This window comes from Gracilinanus agilis, chromosome 3 (genome assembly GCF_016433145.1).
Source record: "Gracilinanus agilis isolate LMUSP501 chromosome 3, AgileGrace, whole genome shotgun sequence".
NCBI lineage: Eukaryota > Metazoa > Chordata > Mammalia > Didelphimorphia > Didelphidae > Gracilinanus > Gracilinanus agilis.
The window spans coordinates 139,142,670-139,163,340 of record NC_058132.1 but is presented as its reverse complement, the minus strand read 5'-3'; the positions used below and the strand labels follow the sequence as shown (position 1 = coordinate 139,163,340).

The following is a 20,671-nucleotide window of genomic DNA, read 5'->3' as shown; positions in this document are numbered from 1 at the left end:
GTTGTGGAAGAATATACATATATTACTTAAGCTAGAGAAAATTTCATGGAGAAAATAAAGTGAAGAAAAGTATGCTTCAATCTGAGCTCAAACTCCATCAGTTCCTTCCATGGAGGTGAATTGTCTTTTTGTCTTGTCTTTTGAAGGTGTCCTGGTTCCTTGCATTGCTAATAGTAGTTGTCATTCACAGTTGATTATTGTACATTATTGCTGGTAATGTATACAGCATTCTCCAGATAGGAACTTACAATCTAACAGGGAAAGTCAGTGCACAAAAAGAAGGCTAAAGAGGAGAAGGGTCGGAGTACTCAAAAATATATGGAGTCAAAATCAAGCAGGGCAGTTGATTGGAAGTGAAATTAGCTGGAAAATTCTGAGCTCTTTATAAAGGGAGGCATTTATTGTTCCACCCTCCCGTCCCCCAAGCAGAGGGGAGAAACAACACGGGGTGCAGAGGTGTTAAATATCAAAGTTGAATCAATCTCCATGATGATGAAATACAATACATATACACCTGTAGAAACTTTTCTATTTTCTAGGAACATAGCTCAATGATATATAGCTCAATGCTTGACAAATAAGAGAATAAATTTTTCTTTCTTAGAGTAAATGAGTTTTCCTCCAAATTTTAAGGTAAATGTACTATATGCTGAAATCCTAAAATGGAAATTGAGAAGGCTCCACATGAATATTTTCCTTTACATTCATTAGTAGATTGATGGAACCACTGTACAAAGGCTACACAGAGACACAATGATAGGTAAAGCTTTTCTTTAAACAAAGGAGGTATAGTATCTATTAAAAGCTTGATGTAATGGAAAGAAAATTGTTATCAGAACCTTGACTGACAGATGAGATGACTGTGGGTCATTCACTTTTTTCCTTAGAACAATAGAGATGAAAGAATCCTTAGAAACCATCCATTCCAACCCAAATGTGAAAAATCCCTTCTGGCCAAACCACCCTGGCCAAAGCTTTTGCCTGTAAATCTCCAACAAGGGGAAGGTCACTAATTTGGGGGGCAGTCCTTTTTACTTTTGCCTAAATTTGCCTTATTGCAAACTTTCATCCCTTGATACTAGTCCTTGCCAAAAGTCATGACCATTCTCCTTTCCTTCCTTTTCCTAAGTCTTTTCTTCTCTAGGCTAAACATTCTCTCTCCCTTTAACAGATCCCCATATAACATGATCTAGAAGTTAAACCACTCTAGACCTTACAATGGTACTATCTTTCTTAGTCCTAGATAGTATGCCTTAATGCAGCCTAAAACAGCAGCTTAAAACAAATTTTTTTTTTGTTACATCAAACTGTCGACTCATTGAGCCTGTAATATGCACAAGTTCTTTTTCACATGGCCTAACCTTGCTTCTCTCATCCTATACTTATGGGAAAGTAGATTTTTATTTCTTCTTCTTGTTCAATCATTTCAGTTATGTCTAAATCTTAAACTAAGGCAAATAAGGTTAAATGACTTGCCCAAGGTCACACAGTTAATGTGTCTGAGGTCAAATTTCAACTCACAAAGATGTATCTTCCTGATTCCAGGTCCTACAACATTTTATCTTATTTGGTTCAGCCCAGTGTTCTAGCCTGTTTTTAGTCGTTTTGAATCCTATTATACAGTATACTACTTCTCCTCAGCTTTTTACCCACTATAGATTTAAGCACAAAAATTGTACCTTGATTTAAGTGATTAATAAAAGTTAAATAGCACAGGGACAAACAAAGATCCTTAAAGCACTCCACTGGAAACATGCAAATTGACTCTGTTTCCTCATCTAGTAAATGAGGTTAATATAATTTACATAATCCAGCTTTGGACTGTATTCTGGGTAAAGAGCTAGTGGCATAAAAATATTTACTGTTACTAGTAGTAAGAAAAATAAAGGCATTAATTTTGTGTTATCTATGCTACAGGATATTTTTCCCTACAATAAATAGTGCAGTGAAAAGCAGCCGGGTCAGTATAGATTGATTAGTCTTGAAGCCTAGAAGATCCTGGCTCAAATGCTGGCACATAGTAGTGGTGGCCTTGGTTAAGTTACTGAATCTACCTAAGACTTTTTACAAACTCCAGGTCTTGAGTGGAAGGCGTTTCCACATCAGGAGATTCCTATTGTGATGAAATCACAGGTTAGGACAAAATCAAACAAAAGGTAGAGGAACTCTGTCACTGTCAGAAGAAAAAGAGAGTTTGATCATAAACAGTTCTATCACCCCCCCCCCCCCCAACTTAACCAAGGTAGTACTATCAAGCTCTCTCCATTCTTCTCCTTTTGAAACCCATTCTTGAGAAATCCTGAGCTTAAAAATGATTCCTTCCAAGCTGTAAAGGTCTAATAAAAAAAGTAGGGCATGAATTTTTTTTTTTAAATTGTATCCTTAGAGGCAAGCACAGTGCCTAGCACACAGTAGAGATTTGATGTTTGTTTACAAACTGACCAATAAAAAAAATTCTGAATTGTCACTTTTTGGAAGATGCTTAGCTAGATCTCCAAAGAATGCCAGGCCCTGAAATATCTGTGGGGTACTGTCTTAACTGAATTATATTATAGCTAGTGTAAATGGAGCTTTTAATCTTTCTAAAGCCCTTCACAACCCTGGAAGGTAGAAACTATTATTATACTATTTTACTAATAAGGAAATTGAGGCTGAGATTCGTCAAGTTACTTTGCCTAGGGCCAATACTATGAAGGCTGAATTTGAACTCAAGATCTTTACTTCAAGTCCAACGTCCTACCCACGGCGCCACCTAGCTGCCTTAAATCAAAACCAAATCTACTTCTACAATTCACTCCCATCCTTCTACCCCCGCTTCCTCCACCCACTGGCGGGCTCATTCCCCAGGGCTCCCAGTTTTCTCAGGCTTCGTCTACACGTAGCACGCGACTAGTTTAAATATAGTTACGAAAGGTTATGGAAAGGTCATAAGCCTCAGCCGCCCGGCCCTCCCTTCCACAGATGCGCAGGACACATGCCCGCTTCGGAACACGCCTCAGGCCCAGGAGAGCCTCCGGCCCCCTCCCCACGGTCCCTGGGAAGAGATAGGCGTGGGAGCCTCCAATCTCAGAATCTCCCTCAGAACGCTCCGAACCTCTTCTTCCTTCCTGGCCCGGTCTGACGCATTTCCGGCGGATGCCGGGCGGGGGGGAAGGGGGAGACGGGCTCTCAGCGGAAACGGAAGTGGACGCGGAGCGGACTGGAACCGAGGTTTAGGTCTGTGGCGGCTGGCGGTCGTATCGAAGATGGTGAGTGTAGCGGCTGCCGCACGCTGGAGCGGGCCCTGATCCTCCCGAGTAGCTTGGGACAATGGTCTTGACCGCTCGGTGCTGGAGCGGCCCGCTTGGTGGCTCTGCTTTTCGTGTCCTCCCCGAAGGATCGCGGGATGGGGCCGGGACTCTGCCGAGTCATATCGGGAAGGAGGAGGAGCAGCGGCTGCCTTGGCCTTGGCCTCCGCACCGACACGGCCTGCGCCCTCCTTTCCCCAGCGGGCCTCCCTTTTGGCGACTTCAAGCTGGGAAGGCAAAAATGAAAGTGAAATGTGAGGTGGCGCAGTAGGTAGAACTCTGGGCCTGGAGTCAGGAAGGCCTGAGTTCAAGTGTAGCCACAGACAACTTAGTAACTGCATGATTCAGGGCATATCACTTGATTTCTATTTGCTTCAGTTTCCCCATCTGTAAAATGAAAATAATAAGAGCATCTACCTCCCAGGATGATCTTGGGCAAGTCACTTAACCTCTATTTGCATCAGTTTCCTTATTTGTAAAATGAAGATAATAATAGCACTAACTCAGTGATGTTGCAAGAATCAAATAAGATAATCTCTTGTGAAGTACCCAGATTTAGCACTGTGCCTGGCCTAGTAAATTTTATAGGAATGTTAGCTGCAGCATTATTATTATTAAATGTTCTGTCCATTTTCTGGGGGGTTGGAGGGTGGGGAAGAGAACCTTCTTTCAAACTCTTCCTCCTTTGTGACAATAGGAAGGGGAATTTGAAAGAGATAAAATAATAGGATTTGATGCCTAGTTAGATATGAAAAATGAAAGGGGGGGGGAATCAACTCAATTTCAGTCCTAGGTAATGGGAAAAGAATGTCATGGAAAGAGGACCTGGACTACTCCAGGCAATGGAGAGCCATTGAAGGTTGTTAAGCAGGATATCCATTAAAAAGGTTACCTGGGGACAGTTAGGTGGCTCAATGGTATGAGAGCCAGGCCTAGAAATGGGGAATCCTAGGTTCAAATTTGGCTTCAGGTACTTCCTTGCTGTATGACCTTGGACAAGTCACTTAATCCCCATTGCCTAGCCCTCAAAAATCAGTATTGATTCCAAGCCCAAAGGTAAGGGTTAAAAAAAAATTTCTTATAATGAAAATTAATTATATTTTATAGTATGTTTTACACTACCATATGGCTTCTAATCATTTTTAACAGTTAACACCATCACCTTTTTAGAAACCGAACACATAAATTTACTTATTGCTCATTTAATAACAACTTACCATTTTCATTTTGCAGAATACCAGAGGACTTGGATCTCAGCTAAAGGACAGTATTCCAGTATCTGAACTTTCAGCTAGTGGTCCTTTTGAAAACCATGATATTCTTCGGAGAGGGTATGTCAGTAGTATTAAAGTTGGTTTTATTGTAATGAAATTATTAAAATAGAGCCTCAACAAGAAGTTTGGAGTTCAGGTAAAGAGAAAGTGGAAAGAAATAAATGGCCAAGAGAGACATTTGTAGGAAAGATTTTAAAGGGTTTTTGGATTAATTGAATGGATATAGTAGAAGAATGAAAGATAACCCCAAAGTTTTGAACTTGGTTGTTTGGAAGAATGATGGCACTTCAAATGGGAAAGTATAAGGAGGTCAAAAAAGCAGGTTAGCTATTCATTCAGAGCTCAGATTTAAATGAGTCTTATGTCTCCTCATTGCAGTTATCGTTTGATTCTCCATATTGGTGGAAAGAAAATGTAAAAATTACATGGTGTAGGTGATTGGAGATGCCTGTTATCTAGTAATGTAGCTAGCTATAGCTTTGTTCTAGCAAGAAATAATTGTTGAGCAAATAATACATCTAAAACTATATAGACCTTTTTATAGAATTTTAGTTTGCCTAATACCACATTAAAAAAAGAATTAAAAGCTTAATCAGTTTCTTATTTAAAATAATGTTATAACTCAGTACTTTTTTGGCAAGATATCAAATCATGGGTAGTTGAAAAGTGTATTATGCATTCATATTAAATACGTCTTCTTATTACAAGTGGTGGGGAAGTCTTGTATCAATTTTTCAGTTTAAGTTGTTTTCTTGAAGTGAATATGTTTAACCTTCAGAAATGCATCCTAAAAATAGTAAGAGTTAAAATGTTAATTTTTAATTTTGCATGCTCTGACTGCTTTAATCTTTTCTATATCTGTTTTCAGTTTCTCTTGTGTCAAAAATGAACTTTTGCCTAGTCATCCTCTTGAATTATCAGAAAAAAATGTAAGTATATAAATGAATTCTTGATTCTCTTATTCTTCTTATAAAATTCACCTATTATCATTTAATTTATTATATAATTGTGTTAAAGCATCTCCACAGCTAAAGAATGGTTAAAAATATTTATTAAGTACTTAACAATACTGGTGATTCAGAAAAAGGCAAAACACAGTCACTGGACTCAAAGAACCCACATTCAGTGGAGGGTAAAGGCAGGGGGTGGGGTTTGGGGCAGAATGTATATAACTATATGTAAGATATATAGATATATACAGAGTAGATGGAAAGTATTGGCAGAAAGCACTGTGGGGGAAGTGATGGAAGGATGGGAAAGCCTCTTCTTCCTTCCTTCCTTCCTTCCTTCCTTCCTTCNAGGAGTTAAAATTTTAGTTATTTTAAGAAGAAACAACGTCATTTCTACAATAAAGTAAGTTCGTAAAACCTTTCGACTCTTCGAAATGGCTGGGGCAAAGATCTTTGTATTTATTTTACAGATGAGGACACAAACTCCAGAGGTTCAATGGATTCTCTTAATCATATCAGATAGGCATCGTCCATGACCCCATTACCCTAAAGGCGAGCCCAGTTGGGGGTAGGCTTGGATGTGGGTGAACATACACTCAGAACTGTACTCCCAAGTCCCAGCTGCTGATTTTCTTTTTCTAGACAACCAGAAGACATATTAGTTCCAAAAAGACACTGAAATATAATAATACCGAAAGGGCTAGTGACTTCAGGCCTTTTTTTGGTACCAAACAAAATCCTTCCTTTTGTGCCTGCATTTCTGTCTCTTTACAGCCTGCCTTCTTTCTTCCATTCTGAACTATTTATTCTGCTCCACGCACCAAGCCATCCTGGCCTCCCCACTTCTGCGAAGGCAGAGCATTCTGTCTTCTGCTGCATGGACATGGGCTGGAGTCTATTTGCATGGACTCTTTCCTCTGCCTGGAAGACCCTCCTTCCTTACATCCAGCTCTCCACATTTGGACTTCCTTTGAGCTTCAATTCCAGGACTCCCTTCTACATGAATTTTTTCCTGATTTGCCCTCTCACCTTCTAATGCATTTCCTCAAAAAACTGTTTGTATTTATCATGTAGACACACATAGAACACAAGTGTACAAATCTATCTGTCTAGCTATCTCTATCATCTGTCTTTTTCTCTGTCCATCCATCCCTCTCTCCCTCCCTCCCTCCCTCCATCCATCCATTTGTCCATCTGTTATCTCTCTCTCTCTCTCCATCATTAGAATGTGGTCTCAAGGGATGGACGCTTTCACTTTTAACTTTATATTATCGCATTTAACTTTTCGCATTGCTTGGCACATAGTAGGCATACAACAAATGCTTATTGTTTGATTGTTCCCATAGTTTGGCTAGCATAAAAGTTCTGCTCTCTCCTAGCTGAGTGATGGGGAATATTTTCCCATACATACAATAATAACTACTCCCACCATTTACTCCATATTCCAGCATGGAAAAGACCCAAAAGAGAATACCTATAACTAGGACACATGCACGGCAAGGTATACGTGTATGGAGTATATGTATCCTGAGTGTATTGGCATCAAGGTAGTTCATAAGTTTGGTAATATAGAATTACTGCAGTTGTGAGGTCTTAAAAAACAAACTTAAAATCAATACTAAGTATCAGTTCCAAGGCAGAAGGGCAGTCTAGCTTGTGCAAGGGCATGACATGACACAGACCCTACTCTAATGAGTCACGATTGACCTTCAAACTACAGGATAGGAGGGGACAGACAGATACATGGGGAAGAGAAAAGGAAAAGGAAAAAGAANGCATGGACTCTTTCCTCTGCCTGGAAGACCCTCCTTCCTTACATCCAGCTCTCCACATTTGGACTTCCTTTGAGCTTCAATTCCAGGACTCCCTTCTACATGAATTTTTTCCTGATTTGCCCTCTCACCTTCTAATGCATTTCCTCACAAAACTGTTTGTATTTGTCATGTAGACACACATAGAACACAAGTGTACAAATCTGTCTAGCTATCTATATCATCTGTCTTTTTCTCTGTCCATCCCTCCCTCCCTCCCTCCATCCATCCATCCATCCATCCATCCATCCATCCATCTATCTATCTATCTATCTATCTATCTATCTATCTATCTATCTATCTATCTATCTATCTATCTATCTAATTCAATTTCATCTGGGTCTTCAAGAAGCCAGAATAGCTAAGAGGCAGAATTGAAAAGGCAGAGCATTCCAGACCTTAGGGGACACCATAGAGGTGGGAATTAGTGTTATATGTGAGAAGCAAGTAGGCCAAAATAGATGTTTTGTAATGTACATGGGGGCGGGGGTGGGGGATGATTGGAAGTTTAGGAAGAAGTCAGGTTTAGAAGAGCTTTAAATGCCAAACAAGGTTATATTTAACCCTGAAGGTACCAGAGAATTATTAGTGCTCATTGAACAAGGGGGTGAGTGACATGGTTAGACCTGTGCTTTAGGAAAATCACTTTGGCAGCAGAATGGTTGATGTTTTGGAGTCAGGAAAGACTTGAGGAAGGAAGACCAATTAGAAGGTAATTGCAGTAGTCTAGGTGAGAGATGATGTGGGCTAGAATGTGAGATCCTGTAGGAGGAGCTGTGTGAGTGAAGAGAAAATGTGAAAGTCAAGAGATCACCCCATGTTGCCATTGGTCCTCTTGGAAAATGAAGGAAGAACAATAGGAAGAGAAAACAATATGTATAAGAGTCGTTATAAAGGTGAAAATGACAAGATCTAACAACATTGGATATGTGGGGTGAAAGAGTAGAGTTGAAGATGATGTGAAAGTTGTGATCCCAGATGCTTGGGAAATGGTGATTCTGTTGACAATAATGGTAATGTGTAGAAAGAATGTTGGAAAGGAGTAGTTCAGGGAGAAAGATAATATTTTGAACATGTTTAGGTTTTTTGAGGTTCATATGGACTCTTAGTTCAAGATATTCAAAAGGCAGCTGGTAATGTGGGAAAGGAACTCAGGAAAGAGGGGGCTGAATATATAGATCTGGGAACCTAATGCATAGAAATGATCACTAATATTACTGAAGCTAATGAAATTACCAAATGAGACAGTGTAGAGAAAGAAGAAAAGAGCCCTAGGTAAGAACCTTGAGGGACACCTATGATAAGTAGATATGACTTGAATGAATATCTAGTAAAGTAGCTTGAAAAGATATTGTCAAAGTAAATTAGGAAAAAAACAGTGTTGTAGAAACCTAGAGAATAGAATATCCAGGAAGGGTGATAAGTGAGTTTATCAGGTGAATTGACAAATTTTCTGAATTGTTAAAACAATATTGCATTGATGCTCACTTTCTACTGACTTATTCTTTGCTAACTTCACTTTAATAATCATCTTTTAATTTATTCAATAACATTAAGTGCCTATTTTGGAATTGGAATAGGAATAAAAACTAAATCTGATTATTGATCTAGGAAATACTTAGAAAAATTTTTCTAACCTGCAAATTGGTATTTTACCTGAAACTTAATTTTAGAGAGTTGCCTAGAGCAGTGATGGGTAAACTATTGTCAGCAGGCCAGATTGGGGGGGGGGGGGGCGCTGCAACATTATTCCTAATCTGACGAATACAATTAGTAGGATACAATACAATGAAACTTTGAAAAAGTTGCCTTAGAAACAGACTGACAGATGAGCATTTCCTTTCCTTTGGTCCCCCCTTTAAAAAGTTTGCCCATCACTGGCCTAGAGCATTGAAAGTTTAAATGATTTTCCCAAGGTCTCATAGTCAGTCCACAGGTATATACAGTGTTCCCTCACCTATTTGTGGGAGTTACTTTCCAGAGACCCCTGTGCTGTGATAGGTGAAAATCTGCAAAGTAGCAGGAGAGCAAACAGACTGATGCTATAGCCACTGAGCCCTAGGATACAGACCACAGCACTGTGGTTGGTCGCTTTTCATTCCATCAGCCAATAGTTGGTAAACTTGTGCAAGCAGTAGTGATATACTACATCTACATATCCATTGTGTACAGTATGGTTTTTATCTGCAAAATCCCATGACATAGCGAAAACTCTGTAATACAAAATTAGATTTTTTTTTCTCAAAACCCCATGATACAATGAAACCACAATAAATGAACTACAATATAGTGAGGGACGACTGTATGCCAGATTGCCCATGTTAAAGGTGAGCAAGAATCTAGGTTTTCTGGCTACAAGACCAGCTCTCTTATTACCTTTGTTATCCTGCTTTTCTGGAATTGCAAAGTTAAAAAAATGTAACAACTTCTGCATTTGAGAAGCTTATATTGGAAGGTAGTCAGGGTTTAGGTCTGCTCTTATATTTTTTTCTCCTCACAGAGCTTAATCTACCATCCCAACTTTAACCATAATTTTTTTTATTGAGTAATCTCTCTACCCATTTTTTTCTATTGAGCTCCTCTCTTAACTCTGCAGCTACCTGCTGGATATAACCACATGCTATCATCTCAAAACCAGCATGTCTGAAGTTAAAATCATACCCCCTCTCCCCCCCCAACCAAATCAATATTTGATGGCCAACACTGTAGCAAAAAAAAAGTCTTTCTGAATTTAGATAGTTTGGTTCAATATTCCAGCTTTGTAGCAAGCTATTTGCGTTTGTACTATTTTGAGACAGCCCTTAAGAACTCAGGGCCATCTTCATGCCACAATGAGACTTTTGAATGGAACAGTATGATTTAACAGTGCCTGGCATATATCATACACTTAATAAATAGCTATAAAAAGACAATCATTTCAAACAATAGAAATATAATGGCTTGATAAAGGCAAGTCCCTCTGCTTTTCAGACCACACATCTGGAGTATTGGGGAGTTTTGGTAACCACATTTTACAAACTCAAGAATAAAACCAAAAGGAAGTAATTAGTAAGATGAAGGAATTGGAAGCCATCACATAAAAAATAGCTGAAAGAACTTGAGAGATTTAATTAGGAAAAAAAGAAGACTAAGGTGGTAATGTGATAACTATCTTCAACTATGTGAAGGACTATCATATGACAGAGGAAGTAGACTGGCTTATTTCAGAAATAAGAATTGAAACTTTCAGCAGGAAGGTCTGGGGAATCTTTAATTCAAATTGTCCAACCATGGAAAAAAATAACTTGAAATTACTTAACTTCCTTCACCAAGAGTGCTTGGCTAGAGGGAGGGTGATCATTTATTAAGACTGCTGAGGGAAAGATTTCTTAATTAGGTAGATTATGTTAGATAACTGTCTGGTCCCTTCAAACTTTGATTCTATAATTCATGCCTCCTGGATTTTGGCATCTCATCATTTGAATTCATGATGCTTAGTGTAGGGACTCTTTCCACTAGCACAAAAAGGAACTTTTCTATGACTCATAAAGTTCTAGGTAGTTGCCTGAGGCAAAGAAGTTAAATGACTTGTCCAGAATCATATAGCTAGTGTCAGAGGTGATATTTGAACCTGACTGTTCCTGATTCTGAGCCTAGGCATTGTTTACTATATCAAAACACTGCTGCTTAATGCATATTTACACACAATATGAGAGATTGCATTTTTGTTAAATGTTTTTTACTCTTCTCAATTTTATTATAAGATCTTGAGGACAGATACTCTATATGTCCTCTCTTCATCACTTAGCATAATATTACATATATTAGGTTCTCAGTAAATATATGCCATTAACATCATTTGCTAACCTTTCAATGGTAGATGTAATCCTGAAAAAATTTGTGTGAAACAAAGTTTTCAGAATAAAAGCCTATAAATATACTATCAAGAAAAGTTTTGTGTTTTAAGGAATCTAGTGATTGGCTTATTTTAAAATTTGATTCCCTTAAATTAAAACCTGTGACCTTGATTATTAGATTCCAAAGATTCCCTTTAGAACCATCTTTCACAATTGTGATATATCCAGTTTTAGAATTCTAAAGACCACCTATTGTTTTGGCCTTTACTGCATTTCTATGGAATCACAAGGGATTTTCCAAGAAGGCAATAATCTTTGTGATTATATTTTTTCATAGAAATTCTTTGTCCAGGACACCGATTATTATTTGGGTACAAAATTTTCCTAATGTTATTGTAGATTCAAAATGGATAACATTTGCAAAATGTTTTTTGACCAATTTTATTTTTCCAAAATTCATCTGAAACTATAATCCATTCCCAGGTGTATGAAATACTTCTAATTCAATGACTACATGTCTAGAACCAAAACTAGAGACCCCCCCCCATATTAACTTTTACTCTATTAGTTTGTTTCTATTTTGTCTTTACAGTACAATACCTGGCACATAGTAGGTATTTAACAGTTGGTTGTTGAGTTGTTAAAGGAATAAATGAATGTTTCTGAAAGTAGTAGAAATTTCTTTATGTAATTCTAATTTGTATTTGTTCAAGAAAAGAAGTTACTATTTGGAAAAGACATGCATAGTCATTTTGCACAAGTTCAAAAATTAGCTGTAATTTAGACACAGTTAAATAGATATGAAGGTATATCCTTTTGTGAAATTGCAATTTATTTATTACCTAAAAACTCATTTTTTCCCTCCCAAATTAACTTGCTAAATATCAAATATTTCATAATACTTCAGACGGGGGGGAGAAGGGGGTTAGGGGTGTTATGGCCTTTGGGCAACAGTCCTCACTTGCTGATGAAAATAACTTCATAATGTGAACAAAAAACCAAATTTTATTATCTTTGTAGATCACAGGTTCATCTAATGCTTTTGTCTAAAGTGAGACTGTAACTACATTTCTGCCAATTAAATATACCTATTTGTGTGTGTGTGTGTGTATAAATTTCAAATTTTTTTAAAGGATTAAATAATTATTTAGCAATTTAATTTATGATGAATGATATATTTAATTCAAATAGGATTTCACATTCACTGATGTCTCTTGGAAGCATACTCAGGCAATGTTTTAAAATGCTTGTCTTTGATAGTTCCAGCTCAATCAAGATAAAATGAATTTTTCCACACTGAGAAATATCCAAGGTCTATATGCTCCCCTGAAGTTGCAGATGGAATTCAAGGCAGTGAAGCAGGTAGGTTTGTTTTTCTCAGATGTGGATGTTCTGCCCTGGTTATTCTTTAAAAGAGTTAAAAATTAAGTTATTTTATATCCAACATGTATTTCTTCCCTGAGTAGTACAAGTTGCTTAACTATTGAAAATAGTTATACCTGAATTTTTAATGCACCTTCTCCTACGGATAAGTGTTGCAGTTCATTCATTGAAGGAGCTTCCATTTATGAGAGAGACAACTGATAGATAGATAGATAGATAGATAGATAGATAGATAGATAGATAGATAGATAGATAGATAGATAGATAGATAGATAGATAGATAGATAAAAAGAAACAAACAAGAGAGGCACAGGCTGACAGGGAAGAGTGGCATTAGCAGATTCATATAGCTGAGGAATTGAGTCAAGGAAACACCAGAGATTCTAGAAGTGGGGTGAGGAAAGCTCTGTCCATTGAACCAAAGAGCTATCCCTTATTTCCTCTCTTGTGACATTATATTCCTTGATTCCTATTTTCCTTACCATTTCTGTTTCCTATCACCAAAGTTTGGTGCTCATATTTATAAGCAGCCCATGTTGAGGCACCCATAGTTTCTGTTGTCTTCAGCCCTTTGCCACTAAGGATACTCTAGAGCAGTGGTTCCCAAACTTTTTTGGCCTACCGCCCTCTTTCCAGAAAAAATATTACTTAGCCCCCTGGAAATTAAATTTTTTTTTTTTAAATTTTAACAGCAATTAATAGGAAAGATAAATGCACCTGTGGCCATCACCACTCCCCCTGGATTGCTGCAGCACCCACCAGGGGGGCGGTAGCGCCCACTTTGGGAATCACTGCTCTAGAGTAAAGGGAATGGAGTGGTATTAAAAGTTGATGGGAGGGGGCAGCTGGGTAGCTCAGTGGAGTGAGAGTCAGGCCTAGAGACAGGAGGTCCTAGGTTCAAACCCGGCCTCAGCCACTTCCCAGCTGTGTGACCCTGGGCAAGTCACTTGACCCCCATTGCCCACCCTTACCAATCTTACACCTATGAGACAATACACCGAAGTACAAGGGTTTAAAAAAAAAAAAAAAGTTGATGGGATCTTAGAGACACCTAGTCATATGTATTTTTGTTTAATAGTTAAAAGGTGCATAGTATCTTAGAAAATTGTCAACATCCATTCTTATCAAATATAATAGGGAGCTAACAAAGAAAGGAGGAAAATTGCGGGGGGAATTGATTTTGCTACGTTTAAAAATTAGTCATTTTTTCCTAGCAAATAGCCATTTGCTATTTATGCCTAATTGCCAAATTGCACAGTAATAATTTGTAAATTATTAAATATGCCTGTTTAATTTTTCTCTTAATTACAAACATGAACCAAGTTCATGCATGTTTATTCATCCTTCATTATTTTTTTTGTGGTTGTTCACAAATTAAATAGTAACAAGATCATTAGTTCTAAGCTGCAACATCTCTTAAAGGGTTATACCTTTTATACATTTAAGGGTGCAAAACAACATGCCTATTAGCAAGTGACATTTTGACTAAAGATAATAGCATTTGCATACACTTGTTTTTCTTAGAATTTGCATGATAACATAACATGTTTTATGACTTTTATCCTGTTGTCAAAGTATAATCATGAAATTTTTTAAAGACTTGATTTTTCTTAACTGTTTTCTCAAGTCTTCATTTTAGAAACAATTTGCCATATTTTAGCTTTTATTTATTTAACAAAATTAAGCACCAATGATGTCGAGTGAGTTGCCATGAATTATGGTGAGACAGTGTACCTTAAGTCAATTCAATATTTTACTTGACGGGTTATAGAACTTTTCAAATGTATTATGAAGAATAGGAACATTTAATGTATAACTGAATTTTTCCTTGTGTTGGAATAATTTTTGTTTTATATTTTTCCTCTTCACACTGTGACTTTTACAGGTCCAGCGTCTTCCATTTCTTCAGAGCTCAAACCTCTCCCTGGATATTTTGAGGGGTAATGATGAGAGTATTGGATTTGAAGATATTCTTAATGGTCAGTATATTGTGATATAGACCTGAGATTAAAAAACTAAATGAACTTTTACTGTTTTTAAATCAGTTATTAAGTCCGTGTTCATTTCTGTCATGGGCATTTTCATTGTAATAATCATTGTTGTACTCTTACCTATATCATGTGGCTAGCAACAGAGTTAGTGAATGTTAACAAGTAAAACAACACAGGAATAAATGCATAAAATTTTTTAAAAAACAAAAGCTTTTATTCTTAAAAGGTTTTCTGAAATTCTATAGACATGATATGAAGTACAGGGTATGTCATTTTTGCCAAAATTCTCCATTGTTAGTGCACTTGAGTGTCTTTTGTCTAAGAACAATATAGGCAGCATCCTCTGCTGTTTCTGGACCCAAGGAGAATAAACAAATATGATTACAACCATACTCCTGTGCACTGTGCCCCCAGTGGTTCTATAGAAATAGACAAAATGAATTCTAATTGGATTGCATCACTTTTGCTTTGCTGCTGATATCCGGTGAGGAAGTGCTGTGGACACAACAGCAGCATGGTTAATGATCCTTCTCTTTGAGAATCTTCCCTACAGGAATTTCTTAAATGCAAGAAAAACTAAGGTCTCAGACTCTGTTAAGCTTCCTATTACAATGAAGGAAGAGATTTTAGTTCTACTTCTCTAATGATTTCCTTAATTACATGAGTATTTTTTTTAAAGATTATGAGAGTATTTAAAACTTCAATTTATTGTCACTTGTAGTCTGATTACTATTAGTAGCCATGTAACTAAGACTTATTTCCATTAGCCCAAATACAATGTAAAATGTGTAAGTTATTATGAATAATTTTATAGGAAACAAATGTAGAGTTTTTCTGCAGCGTCTGTAGTCATACTTCAGAGCTTTTGTATGGAAGTGACACCAGGTTTATGAAGGTTTCTGACAGTAATGTGGTATGGTAGAAGGAGTATTAGATTGGAAGTCAGAAGACCCAGGCTTAAATTCCACTTCTTATATTCACCAGCTGTGTGACATTGGGCAAGTGCTCCAGACATTATTGTCCACTTGAGGGAATTGGAAAGAATGCTGCATTTGAAGTCAGAAGACTTGAATACAAATCTTGACTCTTGGACAATTACCCTCTCTGGGGCTTTGTTTTCTTCATCTATAAAGTGAGGGAGTATGTTGGATTAGATGTCCTCTGGTCTCAGTTATAACATGCAGTGCAAGTTCAACTTTATATCTCTGGGATATAATGATATTCAATTTGAAGTTCTTTAGTTATGTGAGAACTCAGGTTTTCACATGGTAGTTGATAAATAATATATGTTAAGTTCCTCATTTTTAGGGTATTTAAGTAGAAATCATGGAAATATTAAGAGCCCTTCCAGCTCTAAATCTCTTGCACACTTACTTTCACAACATGATTTACAATTTAGTAAATGCCTTCCAGTATTGACCCTTAGCAGAGAGTTTACTATTTCATTGGGGAAATAGGACATTCACTTGTAACAAGAAATAGTGTTTTAAAAAATTCTCAACAAGAAGCTCAACAAATGCTGGGTGTCTGTTATAATGGAAGACAGTCATACTGAGTAGTGTTCAGTGTTTAGATTTGTAGAGAAAAATTTGGGAAGTAGCATGAGAAAGCATGTGTGAATGTTTCATTTCAGTGCTTTTTGAGGCTACATTAATGATTCATTTTTCATTGTTTTTTAGATCCATCGCAGAGTGAAATAATGGGAGAACCACACATGATGGTGGAATACAAACTTGGTTTACTGTAACAGAAATATGTTGCTAATTAAAATGGAAGAATGGCATCCTGTTTATAATTATCTTTTTATTATGATTTGATGTGTATAACATTAAAAATACTGATATTTACATAATTCTTATGGTTAATATTAGCAATTTGAATTTGGGTCCATGGTTGTACTGTTATGTAACTATATTTTAAACCCTCACCTTCTGTCTTAGAATCAATTTTGTGTATTGTTTCCAAAACAGAAGAGTGGCACGGACTAGGCAATGGGGTTTTGAATGACTTACCCAAGGGCACACAGCTAGGAAGTATCTGAGGCCAGAGTTGAACCCAGGATCTTTTGTATCTAGAGGCTTGGCTCTCAATCCACTGAGGCACCTAGCTGCCTCTAATATATATACGCACACACACACACACATATATACACATATATAATTTTAAGGAATTGAACATCATAAAGCTTGAACTTTAGTTCTTAAATGTGAACAATAAATTTTTGTTGTGCTTTTTAGAGAGGCATCTTCAGAAGGTTCTGCCATAAAAACGTTCCAATTAATTTCTTTTGGTATATCTTTAGCATTGAATGATGTACCCACTGGTTTGAACATAGGCCACACTCATCTCTTAAGAGAAAAAAGTACATTAGCTACACAACACTAAAACAATCAGTGTACCTTTTTGGAGGCAAACTAAAGCAGATTTTTCTCAAGCAGAGGAAGAGACCAACACCATTACCCCCTCTTATGGTACATTTTTAATGCAACAAAATTGCTAGGTCCAACCCAGACCTGAGTAGAGTTGCAGTTCCTGTTTGAATTAGTACAGTTTAAATTTTTTAGCCTAAAATATTTTTACTAGCTTTTACCATATTGACACAATGTATGAAAGTAGGCATAGCTCTTTAGTTGCAAAATTATCTATATTTTCTGCCTGTTCCAGATGAGAGCTGCCTTAAAAAGGTCTATTTTCAAGTATTTTGCTCTAGTGATGGCAGTTACCCCTCCTAACCAGTAGAGGGTGCTGTCTAACGAACTTACTGTCAACAGAAAATGAAATGAGTGGGTTTCATTATCTCTAGACAGGACTATGTTAGCTTAAATCCTCAGTCCAGGAGTTGGAAGTCATGAGTAGCTTTTGACCATTATTAATGGTCTTTTCATCTCTAATTCTTTAATATTTTTTTTCCAATTTTCCCCTTAATTCTATTGTTATTTTTTTTTATTTTGCACCTCTCCTGACTTAGCATTGGTTAATATTAGGTGGAAGAGACACTAGAGGTCAGATACATCAATGGTATTGAACTGAGATTAAAAAAAGGTCACTAAATAAGGATCCATGCAGGGTTCTTATTAACTTAGAAAACTCAATATTAGGGGGCAGCTGGGTAGCTCAGTGCATTGAGAGCCAGGCCTAGAGACAGGAGGTCCTAGGTTCAAATCTGGCCTCAGACACTTCCTAGCTGTGTGACCCTGGGCAAGTCACTTGACCCCCATCGCCTACTCTTACCGTTCTTCTGCCTTGGAGCCAATATACAGTATTGACTCCAAGATGGAAGGCAAGGGTTTAAAAAAAAAAAAAAAGAAAACTCAACATTACTTACTTTCTTCTGCATTTTTAAAAAAAATTGTTAAATATTTCCCAGTTATATTTTAATCTAGTTCCATCATCTGGATGCCAGCCACCCTGTGTTTGACGTCTCTGATCTACATCATATTCATTTCATACACCAAGAAACACCCAATGAGATTCTCTTGCCAGATTCACACAGCCATTCATGTCAACAGTACTGAGCACCTACTATGCACAAGACACTGGGGATTCAAAGACAAAAAATGAACAACTACTTTGACCTCAAGGAACCTAGCAGACGGTTAAAGAGGTAGTGAGTGTTGGTCTCTCCAGTTCACAGATGGTGCTTGCCAATCACGTGACTTGACTCTGGGTTCAACCTTTGCTAATGGAGCTAGGTGGTAGAAGGAGGAGAAGAGTTGGAATAGTGTCTGCCATAGGTCAGGCCTTTATCAGCTCTCATTATTTGAAGAACCTCCCGATTGGCTTCTGCCACAGGTTTCTCACCACTCCGGTCTATCCAACATACTGCTGCCTAAGTCATTTCCTTAAGCACAGATAAGATCATGCAATCTCCATACTCGGCCAACTCCGATGGCTTCCTATTGGCTCAAGAATAAAATATAAACTCTTTGCCTTTTAGATCCCTATACAACAAACCTAGCTCACTTTTCCAGCCTCATTGGAAGTGACTCCCTCTCCCCCCACAGTGATCCAGCCAAACTGCCCTTTGCTGTTACTCAATCAAAAGACTTGACTTTCCACTGACTACCCTTCCCCCAGGCCTAGAATGCTTTCTCTTCTTTAAGATGCCTTTGGCCACCCCTTTTTGTATGAAGCTTTTCTGATTTCCCCCAACTGTTTGTGCCCTCATGCCTTACCTATCTTGTGTATTGAACCTCTTTGTGTGTTTATATAAACTGCTATAAACACATGTTTATATGTGCTTGTTGCCCCCTGGCCCCGACAGTATCCAAGTTCATTAAGAACAAAGATTATTTCAGTCTTTGGTCTTGTATCCCCAGAGCCTAGTATAATGTCAGGCATGTAGTAGGTGTTAATGAATACTTTATGATCAGAGTTCAGGAGAATGATAAGTGGCTTTATATACAGATATGGGAATTAATTGCATTGATAAAATAATTGAACCCACAGGAAATGAAAAGTGTGGAGAGAGAAGAGCCTTGGGAGATACATCCTTAGAAGGGAAGGGAAAAGATTATCCAACAAAAGAGATTGAAAAGAAGCCATCAGGTAGGTAGAACCAAGACACTGCATTATCATGGAAACCAAAGGAAAAAATCTAGGAGAAAGGCATAAAGGATAAAAAACCATTTGCGGGGAGTTCAACAAAATATGGTTGAGAAAAAATCATGGGTTCCAGGATTCCTTTCACCAAAGCTAGGCTCTCTCTGTAGCATTATGCTACTACACCGTTTATTGTGATGTTTGAAGTCTGAAGTAACTAAAGAAACAAAGACTGGACCCTGAATACAGGGGATATAGATTTTTATGCATTTAAAAAACAAAACAAGGGTCAGCCAGGTGGGTAGAGAGCTAGGTCTCTAGACAAGGTCCTGGTTTCAAATCCAGTCTTAGACACTTCCTAGCTGTGCCCTTTACTTGGGCAAATAAATTAACCCCCTTTGCCTAGCCTTTACCACTCTTCTACTTTGGAACTGATACCGTCTATTGATTCCAAGACTGAAAGTAAGGGTTAAAAAAAAAACAGTATAGAAACTAAAAGTACAACACTGGTAATCTGATTTCTAATTGGAGAAAAGATTAGTGAACTTCCAAGTTGGATGGGAGAGAGCAAATAGGTGCAATTCCATGAAATCAGAAAAAAGAGGTGCCCCAACACTCTTCACCTCACCTCTGCCCCAAGTATATTCAATGAAAGGAAGAAGGAAACAATAACTGATTGACTAGAATTGGGCCAGTTTTCAAATCAGACAGGTTGCTTGAGATGTATAATTGAGAGAAAATCTGCATCAGTCTTTGGATCTGACTGGGTTTCTGGTCAGTGTAACCTAAGCCCTTAGTTAAGCATCTCTAAGCATCAAGTAGATGTGGACCAGCTTCCTGGCCATGCAGGATTAGGTTCAATCAATAAAATAAAGTCTCACAGTTCCTATAATTAAATGAAGTTTTCTCACAAGATAGAAATTGAACTAGACCCATAATTGAATAGAAAGGGAACTGAACTGGACAGAATTGCGTCACGATGGAGCACATTTTATCCTTATTAAAAAGCCTACAAAAACTTTGATATTAAAGCAGTGACCATAACCATTGCACAATGCAATTCTTATGTAATTTAAAACTTTAAAACATTTATATTAACATTTGCAAAATAAACAAGGTGTAAAGTGGATTTGCTGCTTTGTGGGGAATTAGGCACATTTATCATGGGCCAAAAAACAGAACTAATAATGTAAAAAGTAACCTAAAATAATAGAAAAGGGCATAATTGAAAGGCAGTGATGGGCAGACTTTTTAAGGAGGGGGCCAAAGGAAAGGAAATGCTTATCTGTCAGTTTGTTTCTAAGGCAACTCTTTTGAAATTTCATTGTATTGTATCCTACTCATTGTATTCATCAGATTAGGAATAATGTTGCTGGGCCAGATAGAACATTTCAGGGGGCCACATCTGCCCTAAGGGCCCTAGTTTGCCCATCACTGACTTTAGCCCATGGGCTGATTTAATTCAGTGGTTGAACTGAATTGAATTAAGTCAAATGGCATTTTCTAAATTGTTTATTAGGTAAGGGAAAATGAATAGCTTTTACTGTTTCATCTGACAGAATCAGTACTTAAATTTTGAGTTCTGTCCACAGTTCAG

The 20,671-nt window shown here is 37.5% G+C and overlaps 1 protein-coding gene across 1 annotated transcript; it reads left to right on the top strand.

Moving 5' to 3' along the window:
• Positions 1-3,173: 3,173 nt before the first annotated feature.
• On the top strand, positions 3,174-16,315 carry LOC123238864 (proteasome maturation protein). The gene is made up of 6 exons (XM_044666110.1): positions 3,174-3,248; positions 4,521-4,618; positions 5,430-5,490; positions 12,419-12,520; positions 14,427-14,520; positions 16,212-16,315. The coding sequence occupies exons 1-6, from the start codon at positions 3,246-3,248 to the stop codon at positions 16,277-16,279; spliced, it is 426 nt and encodes a 141-aa protein (XP_044522045.1). The 5' UTR covers positions 3,174-3,245; the 3' UTR covers positions 16,280-16,315.
• Positions 16,316-20,671: the final 4,356 nt, after the last annotated feature.